The following is a 24,445-nucleotide window of genomic DNA, read 5'->3' as shown; positions in this document are numbered from 1 at the left end:
CGTACCCCGGTGCTGTCCTTGATCAACCTGTCTCTCTCTTCTGGAGTGGTTCCCGTTAGATGGAAGCAGGCAGTAGTCACGCCAATTCTGAAGAAGGCGACCCTTAACCCCCTTAAACCTGAAAGCTATCGCCCTATCTCCCTTCTCCCTTGGGCCACGAAAATAGCGGAGGCCCATGTGAATGCCACTCTTACAGACCATCTTGGTAGGCTTAACATTCTCGACCCTACCCAGAACGGGTTCCGTGCGGGTCACAGCACGGAGACGGCCCTTCTCTCGATGGTCGAGCATCTGCGTTCCATGCTGGATTCCGGTCGGACGGCGGCACTACTGTTATTAGATCTTAGTGCCGCCTTCGACACGGTCTCGCCCGGGATTCTGATTCGGCGTCTTGAGGAGGTGGGCGTTTCTGGCTCCGCCTTGCACTGGTTTAGTTCCTTCCTTACGGATAGGTCATTCCAGGTGGCGATCCCGCCAGGTAAGTCGTTATACTACCCGCTAGACCAGGGAGTCCCACAGGGGTCTTCACTGAGTCCCACCCTTTTCAATCTGTATGTGAGACCATTGGCTGCGGTCGTCAAGCGGTGGGGCCTGACCATGGTCTCTTACGCAGATGACACGCAGCTGGCGGTCACACTGAGTGAAGACTCAGACCTGGAGGCTCCCAGGTTCTGTGATGGTCTGCGGGAAGTGGCTAACTGGATGAATTCCAACTGTCTCCAGTTAAACACCAAGAAGACGGAGATTATGGTGGTTGGTAAACAGGTGGCTTTGTGGGATGACAAATGGTGGCCTTCGGAGTTGGGTGTGACTCCCCTCCCAGCGGCAGAGATAAAAAACTTGGGGGTGTGGCTTGATCCTTCTCTGAGTTTCATCTGTCATACCAAGAAGGTGGCGGCTTCTTGCTATGGCATCATCAGAGGACTTCGACCCATCCTCAAATTCTTTGATGCACCCACAAGACAGCTGGTGGTCCAAGCATCAGTGCTGTCCAGGCTGGACTATGCCAGCTCCCTACTGGCGGGGATAAACCAGTCAGAATTTTTGCGGCTCCAGCGGGTTCAAAACGCTGCGGCCCGACTGGTGACAGGTCTGCCTAGGCGATTCTCGGTGTCCAATACTCTGCGCTCTCTCCGCTGGCTCCCTGTGCAGCAGAGGATTAGATTTAAGGTTCTCTGCTTTGCATTTAAAATCCTAAAGGGTACTCCTCCACAAATCTTGGAGAAATTGCTGATCCCCTATGTCCCCTCTTGCACTCTTAGATCGCTAGGCCAGAACTTAGCAGTGGTCCCGCGTTTTAAGTTGAGCAGAATTGGTGGCCGCTCCTTTCGAGTCCTGGCAGCGAGTTGGTGGAATTCTCTTCCTCCACAAATCCGGGCCATCGATGAGCTCCTTCAGTTTAGACGGGCTATCAAGACCTTTTTATTTGTTTAGCTTATCTGTTGTGTCTCATCTCCTTTTGTCCGCTTGTAGTGCTGTGTTGTGTTTACCTTCTCAAAGCGCCAGGACGCCCCTTTGCTGGGGCAGCTGTGCGTGGTACAAATAAAAATAACATAACATAAATAACATAACATGCCTGTGTTGGCATTGTTAGGGTCATTGAGGTGAAAATTGAGGTCTCCGAGAAAGATGTAGTTCTTGGTGTTGATGACTTGTGGTGCAATTAATTCATGGATGGCATCACAGAAGTAGCAGTGGTCCTGTAGGTGAGGGTATGTAGGTGAAGATGCCTCTGATGGTGTTTTTGCCATCTGTTTTGAGCTGGTAGTTAAGCTGTTCCATGGTCAGGGTGGTGTAGTATGCAGCAGTGGTGCAGTGGTTGGTTTCCTTGTGGATAATGGCGAATCCACCTCTATGTTTGTTGATGCGGTACTGGTTGCGCTATCTTGTAGCATTTGGGCATGACTGTCACGATGTCAGTTGCAAATGGAGATTGAGCCAGGTCTTGGTGAGAAAGATGACGTCGGGGTGAAGTTGGTAATGGTGTCCCAGATCTGGGTGGTGTGTTTGCAAAGTGGGTGTTGAGCAGCAGGCAGTGAAGCTGTCCAGGACCAGTCATGGTTAGTGTGGTGGCGGTGGCTGCATGTACAAGCGCCCCTGTGTTGCAGGAGAAGAGACAGTGGTGGCATGAGAAAGGTCCTACTGTTGAGTGTGGAGAGGTGTTACAGCAGTTGTTATTGCGGAGTCTGGGGTCCAGGTCTATGAGGCCTGCACTGGTGTACTTGTGGGTGATGAGAGATCCAGAGTTTCTTGCGCTGGGTACGGTCCAGGCCGGGACGGGTGCAAACAGGCTTTCCTTTGGCACACAGGCAAAGCAACTGAGCTATGGCCTCCATTAAGTAGGTCCTGAGAGGGGGGGAGGGTTGGATTAGCAAGAGGTGGGAAGCACAAGAGGAAAAAGACAGCAACAATGGTGGGACAAATGCATGGGTGGTTGGGTGGAAACAGAGCACAACAGCAGAAAAATCGAGGCAGTAGAATAAGGCACAATTAAGGAACAGCAGAGGATACAAGGCAGAAGAAGAACACTGCACAATTAAGGAACAACAACAGCAGAAATTATGAGGCAGCAGAAATAACAAGGCACAATAAAGGGCTGGAAAATCGAGGCAGTTGAAAGAACCAGACAAAGTTAGGGTACAACAACAGCAGAAAAATCAGAAACTCAAGGCAGTAGAAGGAGCAAGGCAGCGGGAGCACGAGTGAGGCAGAGGTAAATGGGAGCTGGCACGGGTACCTGCTCAATGGGCTCACACTGCGGCCTCCATTAATGAGCTCCTGGGAGGAGGGGAGGGGTGCTGGGTAGGGTTAGCAAGAGGCATTTGCTTAAAATATTTATTGCTTAGCACATGACTTAACCCATGCCCACGCTAACAACAAGTTGGCTATAGTCCTCTGATTAATTTCAGTCCCGATAATAGCATTTGAACATGTTTCAGACAGATCTCACATCTCTTTAGTAAAATAAAACACTGCACATAAAGCATAGCACCTTTAAAATATGACCCAACCTTTGGACAGAGCTTCACATTATGAAAATCACAACTATTTTTTTCATATTATATATAGGAGCAACTATAAATATCATTGCATAAATGTTTGATGTCAACACAATGATCCTTATAGCATCACCTTCAATGTTTTAATCCGACTAAATCCCAGACCGTACTGAGGTTCTAAAAAGGCTGTAAATGATTCTGTGGTGGTAATGGGCCTATACATTTTAAGCCGTATCCAATTCACGATTATTCTCTAGCTCAGGCTATCAGTAGAGCAAGTAGGCACATTAACTGAATTTTGTGAAAGCTGAAGACAAAATGTACAGACCTTCAGACAAAAAACAGCAGACACTAATGTGTGACTGGTTACCTGCTGCACAGACATGCAGTGTTCTCTTTAAGGATCTAGGCCTCCATCTTTTTATCCCACCTGGCCAACCGCTCAGCTTTGGCTTTGCTAAGATGAAAATGCAAGGAATTGGCTCAAGGTATGTGAAAGAAACAGCAAGATTATCCACCTCTCAACAGTTGACTGTGATTTAGAATAGTTACAACACATGCCAGAGTGTTCTACTCCACCTTTGACCATCATTTTGTTTCAATATGACCAAATTTTTGTTTGAGGGAGTGGTATACTACTGATTGATATGGGGTTGTTTTGGTCATCTTGAATATTTGAGTTGAGTGATATTATATTGTTCATCATTAGTCAACCTATGCCATTTTATCTACAAATTTTGTTCCTATCACTCAAGGCAGTTGGAAATCCTCATATAAGGGTGATAGGAATTAGACTAATTTTGGTGCTTTCTGAGTTAAAGTTTTTTGTGCATCCTCGGAAGTGCTGAAACGTCTTGAAGAATGGCACAATTATTGGTGATCTTTATGACCATGGAGAAAAAGCTGCTTGTTTTTAGCATGCAGGTTGTAGCCTCTCTTCTCTGTTCACATGCATTGATGTGTTTCTGTGGCTAGGGAGGCAATGTTTACAGAATGGAATAAAGGATTCAGTTGGTGTGGGGCTAATATATTGGCAGAAAGTGGTATGTGACTTCGCTATGGTTTAGATTATGCTGGACATTGCATTGTCGATTGTTAAGGCAGATAATACACCAAGGCTGTCACTGCTTGTGGTACTTCATGCTTTTGCTCCTGTCTATGTAAATTATGGATGGAAAATATGAATACAACTAATAATAATTGTTTTAGTTGAGGGTGCGCAGGTCAGTTCTCTATAATCACTGACATATATTCCTGTAGGTGACTATTAGAGGTTTCAGTCATGCAGTCCTTAGCGCTGTGTGTAAACTCAGTTTGTGATCGTGGTGCAAAAGTTAATTTATGTTCAGCTCAAAAGGAGAATTTATTTGAAACAGCCTTTACAACACAGTCTTTACAATGACATGCCCTTACCATGCATCCTTTACCACGCAATGCCTTTACCACACAGTGCCTCTACCATGTATGCCTTTACCACGCATGCCTTTACAATTAAAGGTTACTATATTTAAAGTGTGTATATAACAAGCAACCAAAACAAAGACGAGAATCCGGGACGAATTTTGGCGGCAGCCCCCTTCTGCAGCTGAAGAAACTTGCACCGGCCAGAGGACGACAGCGGCAGGGTCGGAGGACCCGTCAATGATCGAAATCAAGGCAGTGAGTGAGACGGCATAAGGCGTAGGTGGGGAGGTACGATAGACGGTGGTAGTGACAAAAGTCAGTTAACACTGGGCTTAACTCACGCATAAATCAAATCCTCAGCATGTCTGTGGACGCAGTACGTGAGATGGAGGCAGCAGCAGAGGAACTATTCAGCAACCTGCCTAGAACAAGCGCAAGTTCACAGAGCTCGCATGGTAATGTGGCTAGTAAAGATAGCGCTGTGAAAACGCTATTAAAGACATTGTAAAAGAAAATGAGAAATGAGATCACCAAATGGTGGGAACATAAATCTTTGACAAAATATGTGTAAGTGGGAAAAGTCCCACATGGACTAAAGATTCTCCTTGCGCCCAATTTTGATAATCCGAACCCCAATATGCTCAGAGAATGGGGGAAAGCAATTTAGCAGCTTCAATGAATTTAGTTAATATCCTAATCAAATACACAGAAATAGACCGCCAGGTATTATTAGAGGAAATTGATGAAATCAATGAGGAATTGAGCAAATCAGAAATGAAGGATTACATAATGACAACAAGGAATGAAATAAAAGAGCGGCTAAAGAAGCATGAAGACAAAATATAAATTCGAAAGGTGCATAACTTTGTGCGCGACCAGGCAGATTAAGAGCAAGGCCAAATATTTAGGTTTGCGCACAAATATGGAAATGCCAAAAACCTAAGATTCAATGATAGGACAAGAAGCAATGATATGAAAGGGACACAAAAATCTGGTAATACTGTAGAATTATCTAGCACAGATGTGGAGTCCTTAACAAGTGAATCTGACTCGGAATGTGGTAGCCTCAAAAGCGCGATAGAAAAAACCAAACTCAGCCTTAGAGAAGAGGTGGAATTTTTAGGTCTAGAACGCTGGCAAACCCTGAGGCTGAGGAATCAAAAGAGACAAAACCGGAAAGAACCCAATGGAGCAGAAAGTAACGACAGACGACAAAAATATCATAAATCTTTTGTCCATTACGCTAAACAAGGCTGAAAAGCAACTATTATCACTTGGACTAAACTTCTGTCCTGAGAGCAACTTTGATTACACCAGTACAAGAATAGATGTATTTTGTTTCATTTGTAAACTTAAGCTCAAAAAGTTCTTCACTATCAAAACTGGCCTGCAAAATTAAAAAAACGGCGCAATTTACTGAGAAAAGCAACCTACAAGTTTCGGACATTCCAAATTTGCTAACCCTACAAGAATTAAGCAATGAAACAAGCACTATAAACCAGGAACTTAATTGCGAGGATTCAACTCAGGCAAAACTGCAAAAAATCAACATAATGCAACGAGGTGCAGGGAGCAGTCCATTCAGACCTAAATCCACTTTTCTTCCTGTCATGCCAAAAGATGCTGTGGACATCTTTCACAAGAGAGTCATGGAGGATATTAAAAAACTATATCACCAAGTGAAACAGAAAAAATGGAGTAAAGAATACAATAAAATACAGTATGCCAAATTGATGTAAAAATTGGGAGACAACCTAGAGATCATAATAAAGAAATCAGATAAAGGAGGGAACATTGTGTCGTGGCCCAAAAAAGACTATATCCAAGAAGCGAGGAGACAACTGGATAATCAACAATGCTATGTGAAAACAACTATGAAGGAATATAAAAAAGCAAAGGAGATTCTAAAAAAAGATCTGCAACAATGGAAACGGAGGGACTAATTTCATCGGATGAATATTAATATATGTACAGAGAAATCCCAGTCCTCCCAGTTATATACTTCATCCCGAAGGTCGACAAAAATGTTGTACCCATACCAGGCAGACCCATCGTCTCCGCAATTAACAGTGTGGGAGAACATGTTGCACAATATGTGGACTATGTTTTTACAGGTCAAAATATTGTCTACGTATGTAAAAGACACAGGGGATTTTTAAATGAAAATTAGTGGCATTGTATGGGCAGGTGACTTGATACTTATTACATTAGACATAGAGTCACTGTAGACAGGTATTGAACACCAGACAGGTTTAAAAGCGGTCAGGCACTTCTTGGATACAAGACCCTGTGGGTACCTTGAACATAATAAGATGTTGCTGGACCTTACCTCTTGGTGTCTCCACAATAACTATTTTATGTTTGGCAAATAAATGTATAAACAACTAAGAGGAGTAGCAATGGGAGCCTGTTTCTCCCCCAGCTATGCATGCTTGCATGTTGGCTGGTGGGAGGAACAGGTTCTTAAAAAAAGATCATCAGGAAATATATGCACAACACATAAGGTACTGGCTCCATTATATTGACAACGTTTTTATTGTTTGGCAAGGTGATGAGGGGAGTGCCAGGCAGTTCATCAGTACAATTAACATTAACGCTGCCAATCTCAATTTCACATCGCATATGAGTAGATCTAACATTGAATTTTTAGATGTGAAAGTTTACATCAATAAGGGGAAATTAGAGACAACTCTATTTAGGAAGACGACAACAGGCAATGCTACATTGCACGCCAGCAGTGCGCATCCTAAGCACCTCATTAGGAGCATCCCGTATGGGGAAATCCTAAGACTGAAACGCATTTGCTGTACACAAATAGATTTTAAGTACACAAGAGGCACTTGCGAGGCTTAAGAACAGAGGATACAGTGAGAAAATACTGAGGGAGGCAGTAAGCAAAGCAGAAGAAAGGCCAAGGGCAACACTGCTACCACTATTGGAAGAACCAGTAGAACCCTCACTTGTAGATGAAGGCCCCCAGTTGATAACTGCATACAGCCAGCAGGAAAGAATAATAAGGTCCATAATAAGAAGAAATTGGCCTATTGTTCTCACCGACAATGTCCTAGGAACTAGACTTCCAACATTTCCAAACATCACCTTTAGGAAATGTCAATCCATGGGGTCTAAACTAGTTACAAATAACCCAGAATTAGGCCCCACTGATACATGGCTTAAACCCAGACAAGGTTTTTTCAAATGCTCATCATGCTGAGCGCGAACATTTGGAGTGAACACAACTAAATTCACTACTCCATTTTGCCAACTACAACTGCAGAACAGAGTATGCAGTGTACGTTCTGACATGCACCTGTGGCTTGAGATACGTTGGGAGTACCAAGCTGCAGGTGCATGTCAGAATCCTGGAACATCGAAAAGCAATCATCAACAACGATCCTTCAAGATCTTTCAAGAGCATACACAACAACAACATGAACTGTTTAACGTATTATGTGATTGATGCCATTCCCATACTTCGAAGAGGTGGGAATAGGGAACTACTGTTGAGGCAGTAAGAAACTCGCATGATACTTGAACTTGACAGCAAAGTACCAAATGATCTCAATAATACTGAGGACATGCATAATTTTTTGTAACCGACTCATTTCATATAAAGATTGATACCGCCCGTATGAGAATGAGTACTGTGGATACAGGAGCAGGGTTTTAAATTGTTATAATGATTATTAGTCACTTATCCACTGTCACTCAGATGTAAATATTGTTTTAACATCTCAGATGTTATTATTAGAGTTAAGGTTTTCATAATAGCAGTAGAACTTTAATGATTAAATTAGTATTTGCCCAGCATTTGACACTTTACTTTAGTTGAGAATTTTTGCACAAAATGTAGATGCTGTTAGGCACAGAAGCACTTTAGATGAGTGTAGAAACAAAACAGATATTTAGTGATTATGAATATCATTGAAAAATGAAGAAAGAATAAATGATCTTTTTAGCACCGATTAAATAAGGGTATCAGTTACATGTGGCCATTATACTATTAAGGTGAAGCAGGACTACATGATATTCTATTTATTTGAAGGCACAGACAGAAGGGATGCCCTGAGTGAGGTGATGAGTCACCATGTGAAGTAACCATACATGTGTATCTGTACATGTAGGAGTAGACCACAATGGTCAGTTGTGAGGGCATGAAGGGTCTCCTAAGGACCTATGCGCACTCCTTGTCTGTGCTGTTAGTCTGAGCTTCTTGTTGAAACTAGCACCAATACTGATATTTATGTGCAAGAAACTGGGTTATTAGTTGACAGGATGAAGGGATGAAAGTGCCATTCAAATAAACGAAATCCATGTAATAGTGAGTCACAAAATCACTAAATAAACCTGTTCTTAACTCTCTAGTAACTTGCCATAAAAGCAGTCAGACTTAACTTAGGGGCAATGTTTAAAGTATTTATACAACACTCAAACTGTAATAAAGTGAAAACATAACACAAGAAAAATCCCAAAGCAACTTAGAAACATAGTGTACAGTTTAATAAATAAAATTAAACTAAATCATTAATAATTCAATCAGTAGAGCCAGATTTATGAGGTTTTTAAGTTTCATGTAAAGCTTGTACCATGCTAGAACACTCAACCTTGAAGCTGGGGAACAGGGTTCGAGTTTTGGCAGGGACACTCAACATCCTCTGATTCTGTGCAAATCACTTAATCTCACTGTGCCTAACCAAAATATGCATGTATCCATCTGAGATGCAACTGGTGCTCATGTCATGCTCTATAAAGCTCCCCCTCCCAAAAAAAGAAACACAAAGTCTGCTCAAATGGAGAATTGGTCAGAAACAAGGACGGACGTGGTTTGTCTCAGTTAAGAGTTTACCTTCTAAAAATCCAAGCTCCAAACATCTTGATTTTCACCTGGAGTGCAGATTTCTGTAGGCTTAAAGCAGACTGCTTCCACTCTGATGCCAGTCAAGGGTTCCAGCACCTGGTGGGCACCCTTTGTAGATCAAGATTCATTCCAGAAGAGGCCAGCAAGAGGACTCAGGAACATCCAGGGGGTGCTGGTCAGCTGCGCAGTTGCAGGGAGGCATCTGAAAGTTTGCTGTGTCCCTGTAGCTCAAACAGGAGGTCAGTAACTGACCCTTGCAGTTACATTGAGGATCCTGGGTTCAAGGCAAGCAGTTCCAGTCTTCCTTCTTCAGACAGTAGGGCAGTCCTTCTTCTTAATCTTCCACAGGTCCATCAGCATTTAAATGAGAGGTTCTGAAGGTGTCACATTTATACCTAGTGCCAGCCTTTGTATTGGGACTATTCCTGGCCTACTCTCAAACTAGTTCTGGTCTTTTCTTCCACTGGGATTTGGCTCCACACTGTCTGGGATGATACAGGAAAGGTCTGGTGTCAGGTTTCTTTGTGTGTGCTATAGGCTGGGTCCTTTGTAGTGTAATCAGGGTGGGGGACATCTCCAACCCAGCCATCCAGCAGGAAGATCTACTCCTGCTACCCCAGGCCCATTTTGTCCCCATATCTGGTAAAAATACACCACATTCCACAGGAGAGCCATTCACATTAATGTGACTCTGGACAATGGTAGAAAGGCACATTTAGTTTAGGCAGAAAATGCAAACTTTCTAAATGTGGAATTTGCATAATATTAACTTTAAATCTGACATTACGATTAAAGAGGATTCCAAACTACAATTCAAATGAGTGGCAAAAATATGTCTCTATCTATTCACAAACTGAAGTTATCACTCACTAAGTGTAATACGCTAACCTAGTGTTAGGGAGATAGCCTGGCTACAGTGAAAAACAACTTTCGGGGATTCTCTATCAGAACATGTAAAACTAAAGTATAGAAGTCCAATTTTATAAATACCATGCACCCTGCCAACTGAGCCTTTTAGGGCCTTTCTTCCAGGTTACTTATAAGTAATAAAAAAATGTTTTTGCTTTGCAATAGGTTTATTCTGCCAGGTTGAATGGCAGTTTAAAACTGCCCTACATGCTGCAGTGGCAACTCTAGGACATATTTGTTTTACAAGGCTACTTTAGAGTGTGGCACAATGAGTTCTGCAGTCCACTAGTAGCATATAATGTACAGGCCCTAGGTAGTTATATACCATTTAAATGTACCAATCAGGTGTAGGCCAATTTTACTATATTTATGAGAGAGAGCATAAGCACTTAACTACTGAAGCACGGGGAAAAAGTGCTAAAGAAAGAGTCCTAATGCCAACAAAAATGTGTTCAGCAACAGAAGGCAAAAATCCTGAGTGACCCTACTGAACAAGGCCCAGTCCAACATTATCCATCTACAATAATATATCATAAAACATTGGCTCTTATGTTAAGCTATTGGGAAGGGATGTCCTAATCTGAATCCAGATTTCCCATAGCATTATTTACTAGGCAAAGTGTGCCAAATAGGAAATAAGTTTTGAAACTGTTGAAGCATATTAAATAAGCTCTTTATTTGTTACTTTGCAATTACATTCCTATTTTAGGTTAAACATATTCATCACTACTGTTTTTCTCTTGCAGATATACATACGATTAAAAAGAAGAAACAACATGATGGACAAAATGAGGGACAATAAGTACAGGTGCAATGAAACTAAAAGAATCAATTTCATGCTTATTTCTATAGTGGTTGCATTCGCAGTCTGCTGGTTGCCGCTCAACATTTTCAACTTGGTCTTTGACTGGAATCATGAGCTTATTTCCGTCTGTAGCCACAATGTCTTGTTTTTGATGTGCCATCTCACAGCCATGGTATCAACCTGTGTGAACCCTATCTTCTACGGATTTCTCAACAAGAACTTTCAGAGGGATTTGCAGTTTTTCTTTAATTTTTGTGACTTTAGGTCCCGGGAGGATGACTACGAGACCATCGCTATGTCTACCATGCACACCGATGTTTCCAAAACATCTCTAAAGCAAGCAAGCCCAGTTGCATAAAATTTGTACTCTAAAATAAGATAGAGATAACTGCTTGAAGACACATATGAAATGTTTAACTAAATATAAGCACAACCTGGTTGCACCTTTACTGTAGTGGTGTCAGATTCCTCACAGTTCATCAAGGATCAATACATAAAATATAGATGTGTCCCCCTTCTTTTAGACACAAGTGCAGGTTTTGGACTTTTGGCCAACAAAATCACAGATATGGCGAGCATGATGGACCATACCACCTGATGTAAGATTCTTACTAGACTCTCCGACCTCTATGGCTATTACTTTTAAACAATTGTCTTTATTAACTCTTTATACTTTATATCAATTCACGTGGACCTTTTATTAGCGATTTGAGCTTGTTTTTGCCTTTGAACACCAGAAGAGATAGTTCATTATATTTCTTTTATGTGTTTTGAACTTTTAAACACTGTACAATGTTGTATGCTATTGGAAGGATATTGACCAGATGAAATATACATTTGTTCATTCTGTATATTGTAAATTACAGGAGAGAAAGCATATTGAAATCTTTTTTTCATTATTACAAAATATAGCGAAAAGGACCTGTTGTCTGTCGGGTATCTGTAAAGAGGCAGTACAAAAAACGTGTAGATAAAATGACAAGATTATTATGTGTTGTCAATCAAGCATTATTAAACATAGAAAACCATCATAATGGAACTATATACATTTCTGCACCATTTCAATGTACTTAAATATATAATTTATTTGTTATATGTGAAAGTATGAGTTGTGACTATGTTTAACTACCACTCTGAGGAAATGTTTTGTGTTAAAACATGTGTTTCTATTATGACACTGTAATCAGATAAGGAGTTCCTTTGTCAGGGAATCAAGGGAAAACAGGGCTAACATATTCCTCATTTCTTTGCAGAGGTCAATGTTTCCTGTTCTTTTAAAATGGATATCCAAATATCTTCATAATTTGATCATTTGCTAGAGAGAGTAGGTCCTGCAATGAGGTTAGTTGGGCTAAGATGGGCAGAGTAGGAAAAGGACATGTTGGTCCTTACCTAAGAAATAAAAGAAAGTGGCAGTGCTGGCACACGGCATCATTGTGAAAATCTGGCACACTCATACTCAGCTGTAAAGATTGTTCTAATATGTTTGAGCTCAGATCATGTTTTTAATGCACATATCTTGCAAACATTAGAAGTGTCACTCTTTTATACATAGTACATAAAATAAAATGAGTGAATTTGTTAGACATCCCATTAAATTTTTATGTTTTCATATATTACTTAGAGTTGTTCATAGAATCATCATAAAAGGCTATTAGGAAAACAATTTCTGGGGTATAAAATAGGGTATATGTGATTCTGGAGAAAATGTTACCAAAGGAATACTGTTCTGTGGAAGCGTTCTGCACATACCTCAATATTTTCCACATGAATGTCATCCATATAGTGAACCACCCTGTTGAATGCCTGTAATTCTGAACAAAAACCCTACCAGCTATTTATTCCAAGATCATGCAGATTCCCTTTATTTCCATTTTATGATGGGACTATGTGTTGATCATTCTTCCTAAGTCATATCTACACTCTTTTAGTCTTGTTTGAAGAGGAACAGGCTTACCCTCTTTTCTCTTCCATCTTCCTATACTCAAAATGGTTCCATCACCCTTTCTTTCAATTGCGTTTTTTCAATGTACCCAATTAATTTAACCTTAAATCCTAAAATCTCTACTTCTTCATATACCATAGTACTTGTGCCCCTTCTTATGCTCTAGTACTCTACCAGTGCCTATGCTCTAGAACATCTACTGCTGCCTATATTTCAGCGGCACTACATCTACTTTTAGCTTAGTACCTCTACCGTTTCCTATGATCCAGGGCCCAGATTTATGAAGCCCTTGTGTTACCATATCTTCATGCAAGATGGCGCAAGGTCACGAAAAGCCACCTTGTGTGGCTGTGTATGGTTTCGTAAATCTGGAGCAATACAAGGCAGCACCAGTCGTTGACTTGTGTTGTTCTGCCCATGGAAGGTGTTCCATGGGTGGAGGGTGGGTATTCTCACACATTCACCAATGGATTTTGGTGTATTCTAGATTTACTCAGAGTAATAAACCTGGAAATGCATTAAAATGCTACTCCTTCCCAGGTGAGTTGTAACGAGGAAAAATATGTTTATTTCTCCTTGTGTTTCCCTCTTTCTACCTGTGCTGCATTGTGCAGCACACATAGGAAAAGAAAAATGCCTCTGGGTATTGTTTTTGTGCAAGAAGGTGTCCCTTCCTGCACAAAAGCATTTCTACCTGTAAGGCAGCCACTCGTGCACCATTGGCACAAGGGTGCTTGCAATAGCACTAAGCTGCACTCAATGCACCAGTACAGGGAGAGAGTAGGATTGTGCCGTATGTTAGTAGATATGGCGCATTCCTAGACTCTCACTGTTATGCAACACAGCACAGCAAGTTGTCTTGCTGAGTTGCGTTGTGTGACCTTTTAGTAAATTTGCTCCTAGCTTCTTTATCTCTGCCTAAAGCCTAGCATGAGTATGCAAACTTACTTCACAAGAGAGAAATTCTGGCACCTATTCTCCTGCCTATACCCTAATTAATCTGATTCTACCTATACCATAGCGTCTCTTCCCCATCTATACCCTAGTAGCTCTGGCTGTATCGTAATACATTTACCCTTCCCTAATAGACTCCCTACATCTGTCTATACCCTTGTACACCTACCCCTACCTATACCTTGACCTTTTTCCTAGTCGACTGACCTACACTATATCGAAGTACCTCTGCTCCGATTCTCTACCCTAGTACTTCTAACTTCCTATATCATTGATCCTTTATTCCAGCCTATACCCAAATTCCTCTTCCCATACATTTCCCTGGTACCTCTTCTATTGCAATCTTCTCCTGCCTATGCCTTAGTCCATACCATACTAGCTCCACCCATATCAGTGCCCTAAATCGTCTATGCCTAACTACACTTCTCCAATTTACCACTGAACCACATTACCGCTGCTAACGCCCTATTACCCCGTCCCTGCTTATATGCTGGTGCTGGTACCTTGCCATCTTTTTCCTGGTGCTTATTTCCTCAAATTCTTTCATAGTTTATTTCAGTTTGCAAATTCACCTAAATGTAGTTTCACCAGCCTGGAGTCATCCGTTTGTTTTTATCTGAGTGAGATAGAGACATAAAAAGGCGACCAAGATAATCACAAACAATGGCACTTCATTGCACAAAAGCAGATCTGTTAAAAAGAGAAAATGCAACGTAAAATGTATTCTTAAGAATTAATTTTAGTAAGCTGGCTAATTTTCTCATGGTGACAGTTCCACTGAATTGGACCTGTTTCTTAGTAAATGGTTTGTACCATAAGACATTTGCATTTCGAATTTGTCCAGAACTAATTCATCAAAAGAACTGTGGTATTGTACTTTTTTCTATTGTACTCGTTCCATTCTTGCTTATAGTTCTAACAGTGTCGATCCATGTAGGGAAACGTGGTGAGGCGGAGGTTGGGGGTGGAAATTACAAATGATGGAATAGGGAAAATAAAATATATAAATAAATAAAACCACTTACCTTGTGTTCACCGCATCGCTGAGACTGTGCCGCCACGAGCTCAAGGTAAGTGGTTTTATTAAATTATTTCCCAATTCTGTGGTTTAAAACTTCCACCCCCTGCCTCAACCCAATGTGCCTACCTGCATGGGCCACCACTGGTTCTAAAATGGCTTAAAACCCAAGAGAAGTGCTGTATACTTGTAGCTAAAGAGAAACATGTGAATTTAATTGATGCACATAAGCCTCCCACTTAGAGATAACATTATATGCAAGCATTGGAAACAAAGAACACACTGAAAGGGTCAATCTAAATGTTGAGCACCAATTGGTAATGCCTCAAATACCTTTTGACAATATATCATTGCAGTCCACAAATTATGGAGTCCTCCCAACATCTCTCCATCAATCAATCATTACTTGATTAAAACTTAGCGATGGTATTGTCTGACTGCGAGACATCCATTTTATCACAGTTATAAGATCATTGTTGAATTTTCCTACTAACCTTGTATACGTCCATTTTGATTCTGTGACTCAAAGAGGAATACATTCAGTGAGGGACAAGGCAGAGTACTTTAATGGGTGACTCCCTTACTGCATTGAAGTCTTTCCCATATGAGCTATTTAATTACAGTTAATAGGCGAGAATAAAATATATCTTCAAGCCTAAGAACAGCACACTCTGTTCTCATTTGAGCATTGATAAGTTATCAAACAAAACCATCCTGAAGTATCTGTTGTTGGAGATAGTTAGCGATACAGGACGGGTTAAAAATACCTGTCTTTTTGAACCACTGAGTGGGCGCTTTAACCCCTGTATAGTGAATTACAATAATGTATTTGTTATTTTGTGTACTTAAAATTGGACTTTGTATACTGCAACAGAAATCCATATTGTAAGTCTCGTGAATCCTAATCGCCTGTTTCAGCACAAGTATTTATTTCCTGCAGGCAGGGAAAGCATTTAGGTGCTGGCAGGCTACTTCTTTTATTTTAACCTTGCACCCATAGTAAAACATCTACAAAATAAACAAGATGTGGGAAAAATAGATGCACACAACACAGGGGTAGGCCTGAAGAAAGCTCTGCAAGTAGGTCACCTTTCCACGGACTTGCAACCAAATCATATCGCCTCATGAACACTTGACTTTCAGCCATTTCTTGTGATTTTCATGTAAACAGATCGAAGGTGAAACATTTACCCGAAGCACGTGTCAAAATGTCTAGACATATCTCAGCCTGTTCATGCTCTGTTTTAATCACTTATACACAGAATCACTTCGTGGATTCATATTTTCTTGCATATATCTTTCCCAGACAGCTTGTCCTCTTCGCTCTCAATGATTCTGCTAATGTTTGTAACTATATGAATCGAGCCTTGAGCCTCCCAGATTACCGCCAGATGTTATTGTCACAAACCCCCCCTGAGTCATCTGCCCTCCACATTTCTAATAATGTTGGAAATGACCAACATGCCTTGAGTGTCATCAGCTCCAATGTCAGCTAGAAACACAGGAACCTTCTCTGTTCTTTAAACCTGCCCTTTAAGGAGTGTTACAGACCGCATGTGGCATTTTATCCTTCAATCCTCGTCACATGGAACTAGCATTTCCCTGCAAGATTTATTGTTCAAAACACGACTACTGATGAAGCCAAATCTGCCTCTTCAACAATTACTCAGTCACCTCCGCATGCCACTGTCTAAGGGAAGGAATATTTCACTATGAAATCATCCGTAAATAACAGTTGAGGAGACATATTTCTAATGTCCCTAACAGAACGATCCCAGAACACAGTTTATAAGAAAATATGAATAATAAAAGTGTTAAAATGCAAATAAGTGCCTGCATGAGAATAATAGATGTTCAAATAATCCACCTGCAATCACTTGTTATTTAAATGTAGCGAACAATCTGTTTTAAACATAGTTTTGATGTATATAGGAGTTGTCATTTTCATAGCACTGAGAAAAAAGAGAAAACGAGAGATTTTCTCATGTTGAGAAGAGCCTACAAATTCTTAGAGCCTTGAAACACCTTTTTAGGACATTCAGTTGAATTCACACTCCTGTCTTTTCTAACTATTGTGAACTTCGTATGGTAAAGAAATATCGTTTCTAAAACATTTAGTGCCTAACTCAGCCCAACAATAAAATGCTGGATAACTAGCTGTGCACATAGAAAAAGAAAACAAGTTAAATTATGACTGTAATATACTCAAGACTCCTGTGAGTAATTGCCTTGAGATCTAGCCGAGCGTTTTTAGCAAGTGGTAATAGAATAATTGTGCCTTTGTTTAGCCTTATAAATATTTATTATACAGTATACAGTGTCAAACTAGCCTGTGTGTTCTACTTATGTTAATGTAGCACAATGCCTCATTTTTGTACAATAGGTTTTATCCCAAATGAACACAGTTAAGAATTCTTGCATCTGAATATCATGACCAGAACATGAAATGTATTAAAATAGGTATTTTTGAGTAAGAATCTGGGTTTAGATGTACTATTCAGAGGTTGCAAAATACTGGTCTCAATTTGCGACCGCTATATTTGTAATCATTAAAGAATTTTAGGAACTGACTTATATACTAATAGGTTGGGCTCTAAAAACTCTAAGCCACAGTGGGTCAGAATCCGATGTATTGCATGAATATACCAATGTAGGCCACAAATTGCAACTCGTTACAATTGCAAGCCATCCGAGGGATGGTTCCCAGCTGAGGTCAGCTGACCACCATGTTTGTGACTGCTTTTTTATAAAACCAAACTTTTTTTTATTAAATGCATCCCATTTTCTTTGCAGGAAATGGAGCTGCATTTAAAATTTAAAAAGAAAGGTTTGCTGTAAAAGTTAGCAGTGGTCCCCTGGACTACTGCCACTCTTCAACAAACTTTTTTTCCACATTCACAAAGGAGAATAGGTCCCCAGGGGAACCCTTTCCTTTTTCAAATGCATTACCAACTCCCTTTGAGGTGTTTGTAAAAACAAAACAATGGTTTGTAGCTAGATTTCGGTTGTAATGCATTGAGCTGAGGTGCTGAATCAGTATTTGGAAATTATGTCAACAACACATTGGGCCTAATGTATCAAGCGTTTTCCCGTTCGCAAACGGGCCGATTCTTCAAGTTGATGGTAATTTGCGAATTCCAACATTTTTCTAGATGCCATGTGGCGTACATACATGCCCTTAGGGAATGGGCATGTATGTACGCCACATGTGCACACATGCTTATTTCAGGGGTACAACAGGGTGTCCATTTGGCATACGCAATTTGCTATACCTATTGGGTACTCGCAAATGGCGCATGCAATTCCCATTCATTCCTAGCCATTCCTTATTTGCTACTCGCAAATTGCGAGTCGCAAATAAGGAATATGTAGGAATTGCAATTATTGTTGCGAAAACTACATACATTGCATTTTGCGATTCCATAATAGCGAATCGGTAAAATTTGCTATTATGGAATCGCAAAATCCAAAATTGATAAATCTGGCCCATTGTTTCCAGATAACGAATCAGTATCATTTGGAATCCCATTTTAGGAATCAGGAGGGCTTTTCCGAATTCTAAATGAGATTAGTTCATAAGAAAAAGCATTTTAACAGTTGCAAATGCTGAATTGTAACATTTGCAACAGTTAAAGTATTTATTACTTCTAGCCCCTGTTGTTAACCTTTTATGCAAGAAGCAACACAATTTAAATTTAAGCTTCTGCTTATCACATGCAAAATTCATTACAGTGGAACCAGTAGCGGTCCGTGGAGAGAGTTCCGTGCACAGAGGTAAGTACACATTTAAATAAATAAAACAAATTTCGTTGCGCCCGCTGCATCGCATTTTGTGATGCAGCGCGCGCAAAGGAATTCGTTTTATTTATTTAAATGTGTACTTACCTCCGTTCGTCCATATTCCGGTGTTTAGATTTTCCCACCCTGCCCCTCCCCCGCCCCGCCTCACCGCCCCACGGAACTCCCTCCATGGACCACTACTGAGTGGAACCATTTTGTCTCAATACAACAGTCAGAAAATATTCTTGTCCGAAATTTAAGCAGAGAGGATAGTCAATATACATGCAGTCACAGACTAGTTTTGAATGGGTGTTGACTTATGGCTTAGTCTTTAAAAGCAGCTCTTATAGCAATTGATGCAAGAAGCATGGGGAATCTCTACTAAAAGCTTAATTAATAATGTGTATTACTGCAGTGGTGATCATAAATCATCAATACATCAAGTGACGTATACTGAAAACTTACATTATTGATAGAATACAAACACTCTTTTCACAGGCTGTCCACTGCAGCATCTATAAAAACAAATCAAGTTTATTTTATAGCTAAAGACAACTACAAGCCAAAACAAAAGCCTCATTCATCTGGAGTGCTCAAGACTTCTTCCTCAGACCCAGACATCCCTAGCCATTCAGGATACCCTTGTTTAAAATGGTAACATCCAATTCAATGCAAACGATGTGGACATAACGTTATAGCTATAGTTCTTCTATTATAATCTCTCAGAGACTGATTCCTTGCATAATCTTTCCACCTTCCACCCACTCCCACTGCACTACACACACTATAGGCTACTACAAGGGCTCTGGCAATACATGTTTATTGATGTTAATCCAAATCATCATCTATGAGTAATCTTTGTCAACTCTTTTTCACTCATGGAAAACCCTAGTTATCCAGCAGGACATGATTTTTTAAGATTAACTTAGTTCTAATATCAAGTACACAGTGCAACATACACTTTATCACACTATTCATTTTTCAGAGGTATAAAAACTTCACAACAAATATCCTTCATCAACATCTAAAATGTGTTCCCCTTAAAACATCAATCAGCATTAAATGATTTGCTAGTGATAAAAATACATAATACTCATACTAGAATGAATCATGACCTGATATAAAATGACTATCTGCTGTGACTCCCACCATATAGTTTGTGTTTTTTTGATAAAATAGCAGTACATTCATATTCAACAATAAGAAAATTTGACCAATCAACGATATTTCAAGCTTACTTTACTGATAGGTAAAACGTTACTCTTGGCGATGCTACAGAAGAACATAATTGAATAGATGAGTGGTCTATTCCCAAAAGAAGACTGGTAAACTTATACTAGATTTTAATAACGACCTATGCCTTTTCCAAAATGGTGTTATCATGTTGCCTTCTGATTTGAATTTAAGCCTAAAGCGTGTGTGTGTGTGTATATATATATTCACTGAAAAAACCATAGGTTTCACACACGTTATAGTTAGGAATTAGCATTTAAAAAACCTTGCAAATTCACTTAAAAAACCATAGGTTTCACACATGTTATAGTTAGCTGGACATTTCACTCGTGAAAAACCATTGAAATTCCCCCGTTATAGTTAGTGCAGGCAACTATAACTCACGCGACCGCAATCCTCTGCTGATGACGTCAGATATTACATCACTGTATTTAGACACTTATTTACCCATGTCTTCTTCCATTAATTTTTAGCTATACATATATTACATATACATACATATATTACAAATATTTTTTTTTTCGCGCGACCGCCACTCTATCACAAGGATGATGTCATCAGTGATGTCATGAGTGATGCCATTGACCATGTCACGAGTGATGTAATGTGTGACGTCATGAGCAGTGGATTGCGGGTGTGCGAGTTATAGTTATCTGAACTAACTATAACGGGGGAATTTCATTCGTTTTTTACGAGTGAAATGTCCACCTAACTATAACCTGTGTGAAACCTATGGTTTTTTAAGTGAATATATATATATATATATATATATTATCCACTGGTGGTCTCCAAAAAGAGGTATAATTGTTAATTATTTCCTATAATTTACAGTGCTGAATAATGTGCAAAACACATTTCAGTGATGGTTAAAAAATATGTTCCCAATGACAGTGGTGCTTTTAGACCCATAATTAGCACACCTCTCAAGCTCATACTTGCTGGCCTATCCTTGATGGAGTATCTATGAAGGAATCCTATCAGTATGTAAAAGTAAACACAAAAGCCTCTCAGCAAAAAGGTACACTGTACCACAAGCACTTTATGTTCTTAAAGCATTATCTATGGATAATAAATCCCAGTGTGTAAATGTATACATTGTAAACACAGAATACTGTTAGCAAAAAGTTACACTAGCCCACATTCACTTTATGTTCTTTCTTAATATGTTTTGCTAACCCTGTTGTATAGTGTCAATGTACTACAAAAGAAAAACACATTTTAGAATTATTCTTTTTAATTTCCTAACAAAGTGCTTTGCATTTAATATTTGATTTGTATTGTTGTTTACAAATTATTTTAAACATTAACATATTATCCCCACCAAAAACAAGCAATTTTTAAAAAATATTGACAGATATATCCCCAGTTTCAGGGTAGCAATGCATACTAAATGGACGATGTTCAAATGCTTCAAATCTTTCTAAACAGTACTCAAATCAAGTTATAATATATTTAAAATATATCAAGTAACACTTGCACTATGGACTTATATTGGCAACTTGGGGATGGGGTGACATGGCAATACATATTATGCAGTTACCTGTGTCTGTCTGGATGTCTCTCTCGCTCTCATTCTGTCTGTGTTACTCTCTCTCTCTCTCTCTCTCTCTCTCTCTCTCTCACTCTCTCTCTCACCCTCTCTCTCTCTCTGTCTCTCTCTCTCTCTATATATATATACATACACACACACACACACACACACATACATACATACATATAATGATACATAAGTATACATACACATTTCTATACTCCAGTCACTGGAAAAAAATCAGCTCCCAAGTAAGTTCCATTTAGTTTTTGTAAAATAAAATTGTATTCCTCTCATCAATGGCCAATACTGAATTTAATATTACAGTACAGAAAAATTGACATAAAACAATGTTTACTGCCTGGAAGACTGCATGTCAAAACTAGTCACCAGGTCACTTCCATGTAATTTTATCATACAGCACAAATTTAACCTGTAGCTTGCTGATTGTGGTTAAATACCTGTTGTTATAAACATTAACAAGAAATAATACCATATCATAAACCATATACGCAGATGTGCTGATATAATATATTCGATATATTACCACAGTTGAGGTAGGGATGGGCATTATGACTCACTCAAGGCTTCACCTCTTGTGAGTCATGGCCTCTCCCCATACTCAATAAAGGTAAAAAATCATCTTCCACTCGCTGCATCTGTTTATACCCTATGAGAATGAGAGAGAGAGAGAGACAGAGACAGAGACAGAGACAGAGACAGAGAGAGAGAGAGAGAGAGAGAGAGAGAGAGTTTGGGCATTTTTATTTGCACAAAATGCAAGGAGCAGTGAAATAAGGATTTCATGATCATAATAATATCCCTTTTGTGAAACCTGGAGATCATGCTAATGATGTGTCAAGTTATGCAGCAAATGTGATAAACTCATAAATATGTAATACATACAGCAGCCACAGAATCATATGTTTTATAGAAAAAAATTCTCATTCCATCCAATGGCAGTTCTTTAAAGTACTTTCAAGAATATTGCTTTTTCAAGCTAAGTACCTAAGGGAACATCTGGATGGCAATATTTGAAAATATTGCATGTGTAAGAACATGGGTTATTGATTGAGGGGGTGAACAACCTCTTCAAGCAATAGCCACAATCCTTGCAAGGGTGAACCACAAAAATCACTAAACTTATTTGTGCTTAACTTTCTGATAGCTAGGCAAAAAAGCTGTCTGGCTTAACTTCGAGGCAAAGTATAAATGATTTATGCAGCACACAAGCAGTAATAAAGTCAAAACACAACATAAGAAAAATTCCTAAACCATTTGGAAACACAGAGTAAATTTTAATAAATTAAAAGAAGCCAAAACAGCGAAAATCCAACCAGTAGAACTTTTTTTAAGGTTTAGGTAGATATAGCTCCTAAAGGCAAAAAGTACCACTCCTAGTCATCTGCTCGTGGTAGACTGGGGGAAGGTCAAAAATTCAGCTCGACTGCGATGGAGTGTGGGTCAGTTAAAGGGACCAAGTTAGTCCAGCCGAAAATGTTACCTTCTCAAAATACATCGCGCAGAGTTCAAAACCTCAGGATTTCTCCTTGTCTTGTAGAGGAGGGCACTCTGATGCCAGTCAAGTCCAGTGCCTGGGGAGCTACCTTTGGGGATCAGGAACTCTCTCTAGCAGAGGCCAGCGGGTCTCAGGCAGGTCCAATTACATGCCCAGGCAGGCCCAGTTATAGCACATGAGCAGGGCAGCTGCATGAAGCCACTGGAGCTTGTTGTGTCCTTCGAACTCAGAACAGGAGGTCAGCCACCTGACCCTTAAAGTCATTCAGGTAGCCTGGTATGAAGGAAGAAGGTTCAATATTTAATCTGGAACCATCCTTTGAAGTGGGAGAATTGTCTAGGCTACTCCAACATTTGGTTCTGGAAAGTTCTCTCCTTCCCCTGCCAAGGCTAAAAAGTCTAGGGCCAAAAAAAATATATTTTTTGTGTGTGCTGTAGGCAAGTTCTTTGAAATGTGTGTGGGGCACAGAATAGCTCTGCCCTATCAATTCTGGCAGGATGGTCCATCCTTTCACAACTAGTCTCCTATTGTTTACTGTCTAGGCCCAATATACATTCTTAATGAAGGAGCTATTAGCAGGCCCATGCAGCTTGAAACTCCTAGGAAACCTTAGAAACTGTTTGGGAGAAAAATGCTAGTTTTCTGAAGAGGCATCTTCAGAATTATAATCAGTTAAAGAGGATCATAAGTTACAATTCACTTGAGTCCAAACATGACTGAAATGTCTTCCTGCTCCCAAACAAAAGTTAGCACTTATAAAATATAATAAGGTAACCCAATATCATCCTATGGGAGAGGTAGGCCTCACAGCAGTGAAAAACAAATGTAGGGGTTTTCACTACCAAGACATGTACAACTTTAAAACCATGCCCTGATTTTATAAACAATGCACCCTGCCATATGGGCTGATTAGAGCCTACCCTGGGGTGACTTACATGTATTAAAAATGATGGTATAGGCCTAGCAATTAAATATGATGGTATAGGCCTGGCAAATGCTATACTTTTGACTTTAAATAGCTGTCATGAGACTTGTTTTCATACTATGTTATTGGGTAACTCAATGAGTGCTGCAGGCCCAGAAGTAGAATTTAATTTACAGGTCCTGGGTACATGTAGAACCATATACTTCCATGGACTCACAAGTAAATTAAATGTGACAATAGTAATGGTTAGTAGTGGTAAAGTGCACAGAATCCTACTGTCAACAAAATTGAATTAAGAAAACAGTAGAGGGGAAGGCAAAATGTTTGGGGGCAACCCTGCAGAGAGGGTAAAGTCCAACAATATGGTTACATGTTATGTATCACAGAAAAGCAAGGTAGAACTATTTAAAAAGACAAAAAAGGAAAAAGAGACATGAAAAATAAATAATTTGACCAAAGTTAATATCCACCTAGAGAAAGAAAATTGCTTATACCATATAACAAAAATGTTAGTTAGAAGAATGTATACTCTCTCAAATCTATTTGCATTGTCATATATGGTTTA

General features: G+C 39.8%; 1 protein-coding gene across 4 annotated transcripts in view; it reads left to right on the top strand.

Moving 5' to 3' along the window:
* The window catches only part of NPY1R (neuropeptide Y receptor Y1), a 144,879-nt gene extending 132,802 nt beyond the window's left edge, over window positions 1–12,077 (top strand). For all 4 annotated transcript variants that reach the window (XM_085641775.1, XM_085641774.1, XM_085641776.1 and 1 more), the window contains one exon: window positions 10,917–12,077. In XM_085641775.1, coding sequence (XP_085497901.1) covers window positions 10,917–11,333 — 417 coding nt within the window. In that variant the 3' untranslated portion in view covers window positions 11,334–12,077. The remainder of the gene's footprint in view (window positions 1–10,916) is intronic.
* Window positions 12,078–24,445: the final 12,368 nt, after the last annotated feature.

The sequence above is a fragment of the Triturus cristatus genome, chromosome 2_2 (assembly GCF_964204655.1).
Source record: "Triturus cristatus chromosome 2_2, aTriCri1.1, whole genome shotgun sequence".
Classification (NCBI taxonomy): Eukaryota; Metazoa; Chordata; class Amphibia; order Caudata; family Salamandridae; genus Triturus; species Triturus cristatus.
This window is presented reverse-complemented; position numbering and strand designations above follow the sequence as displayed.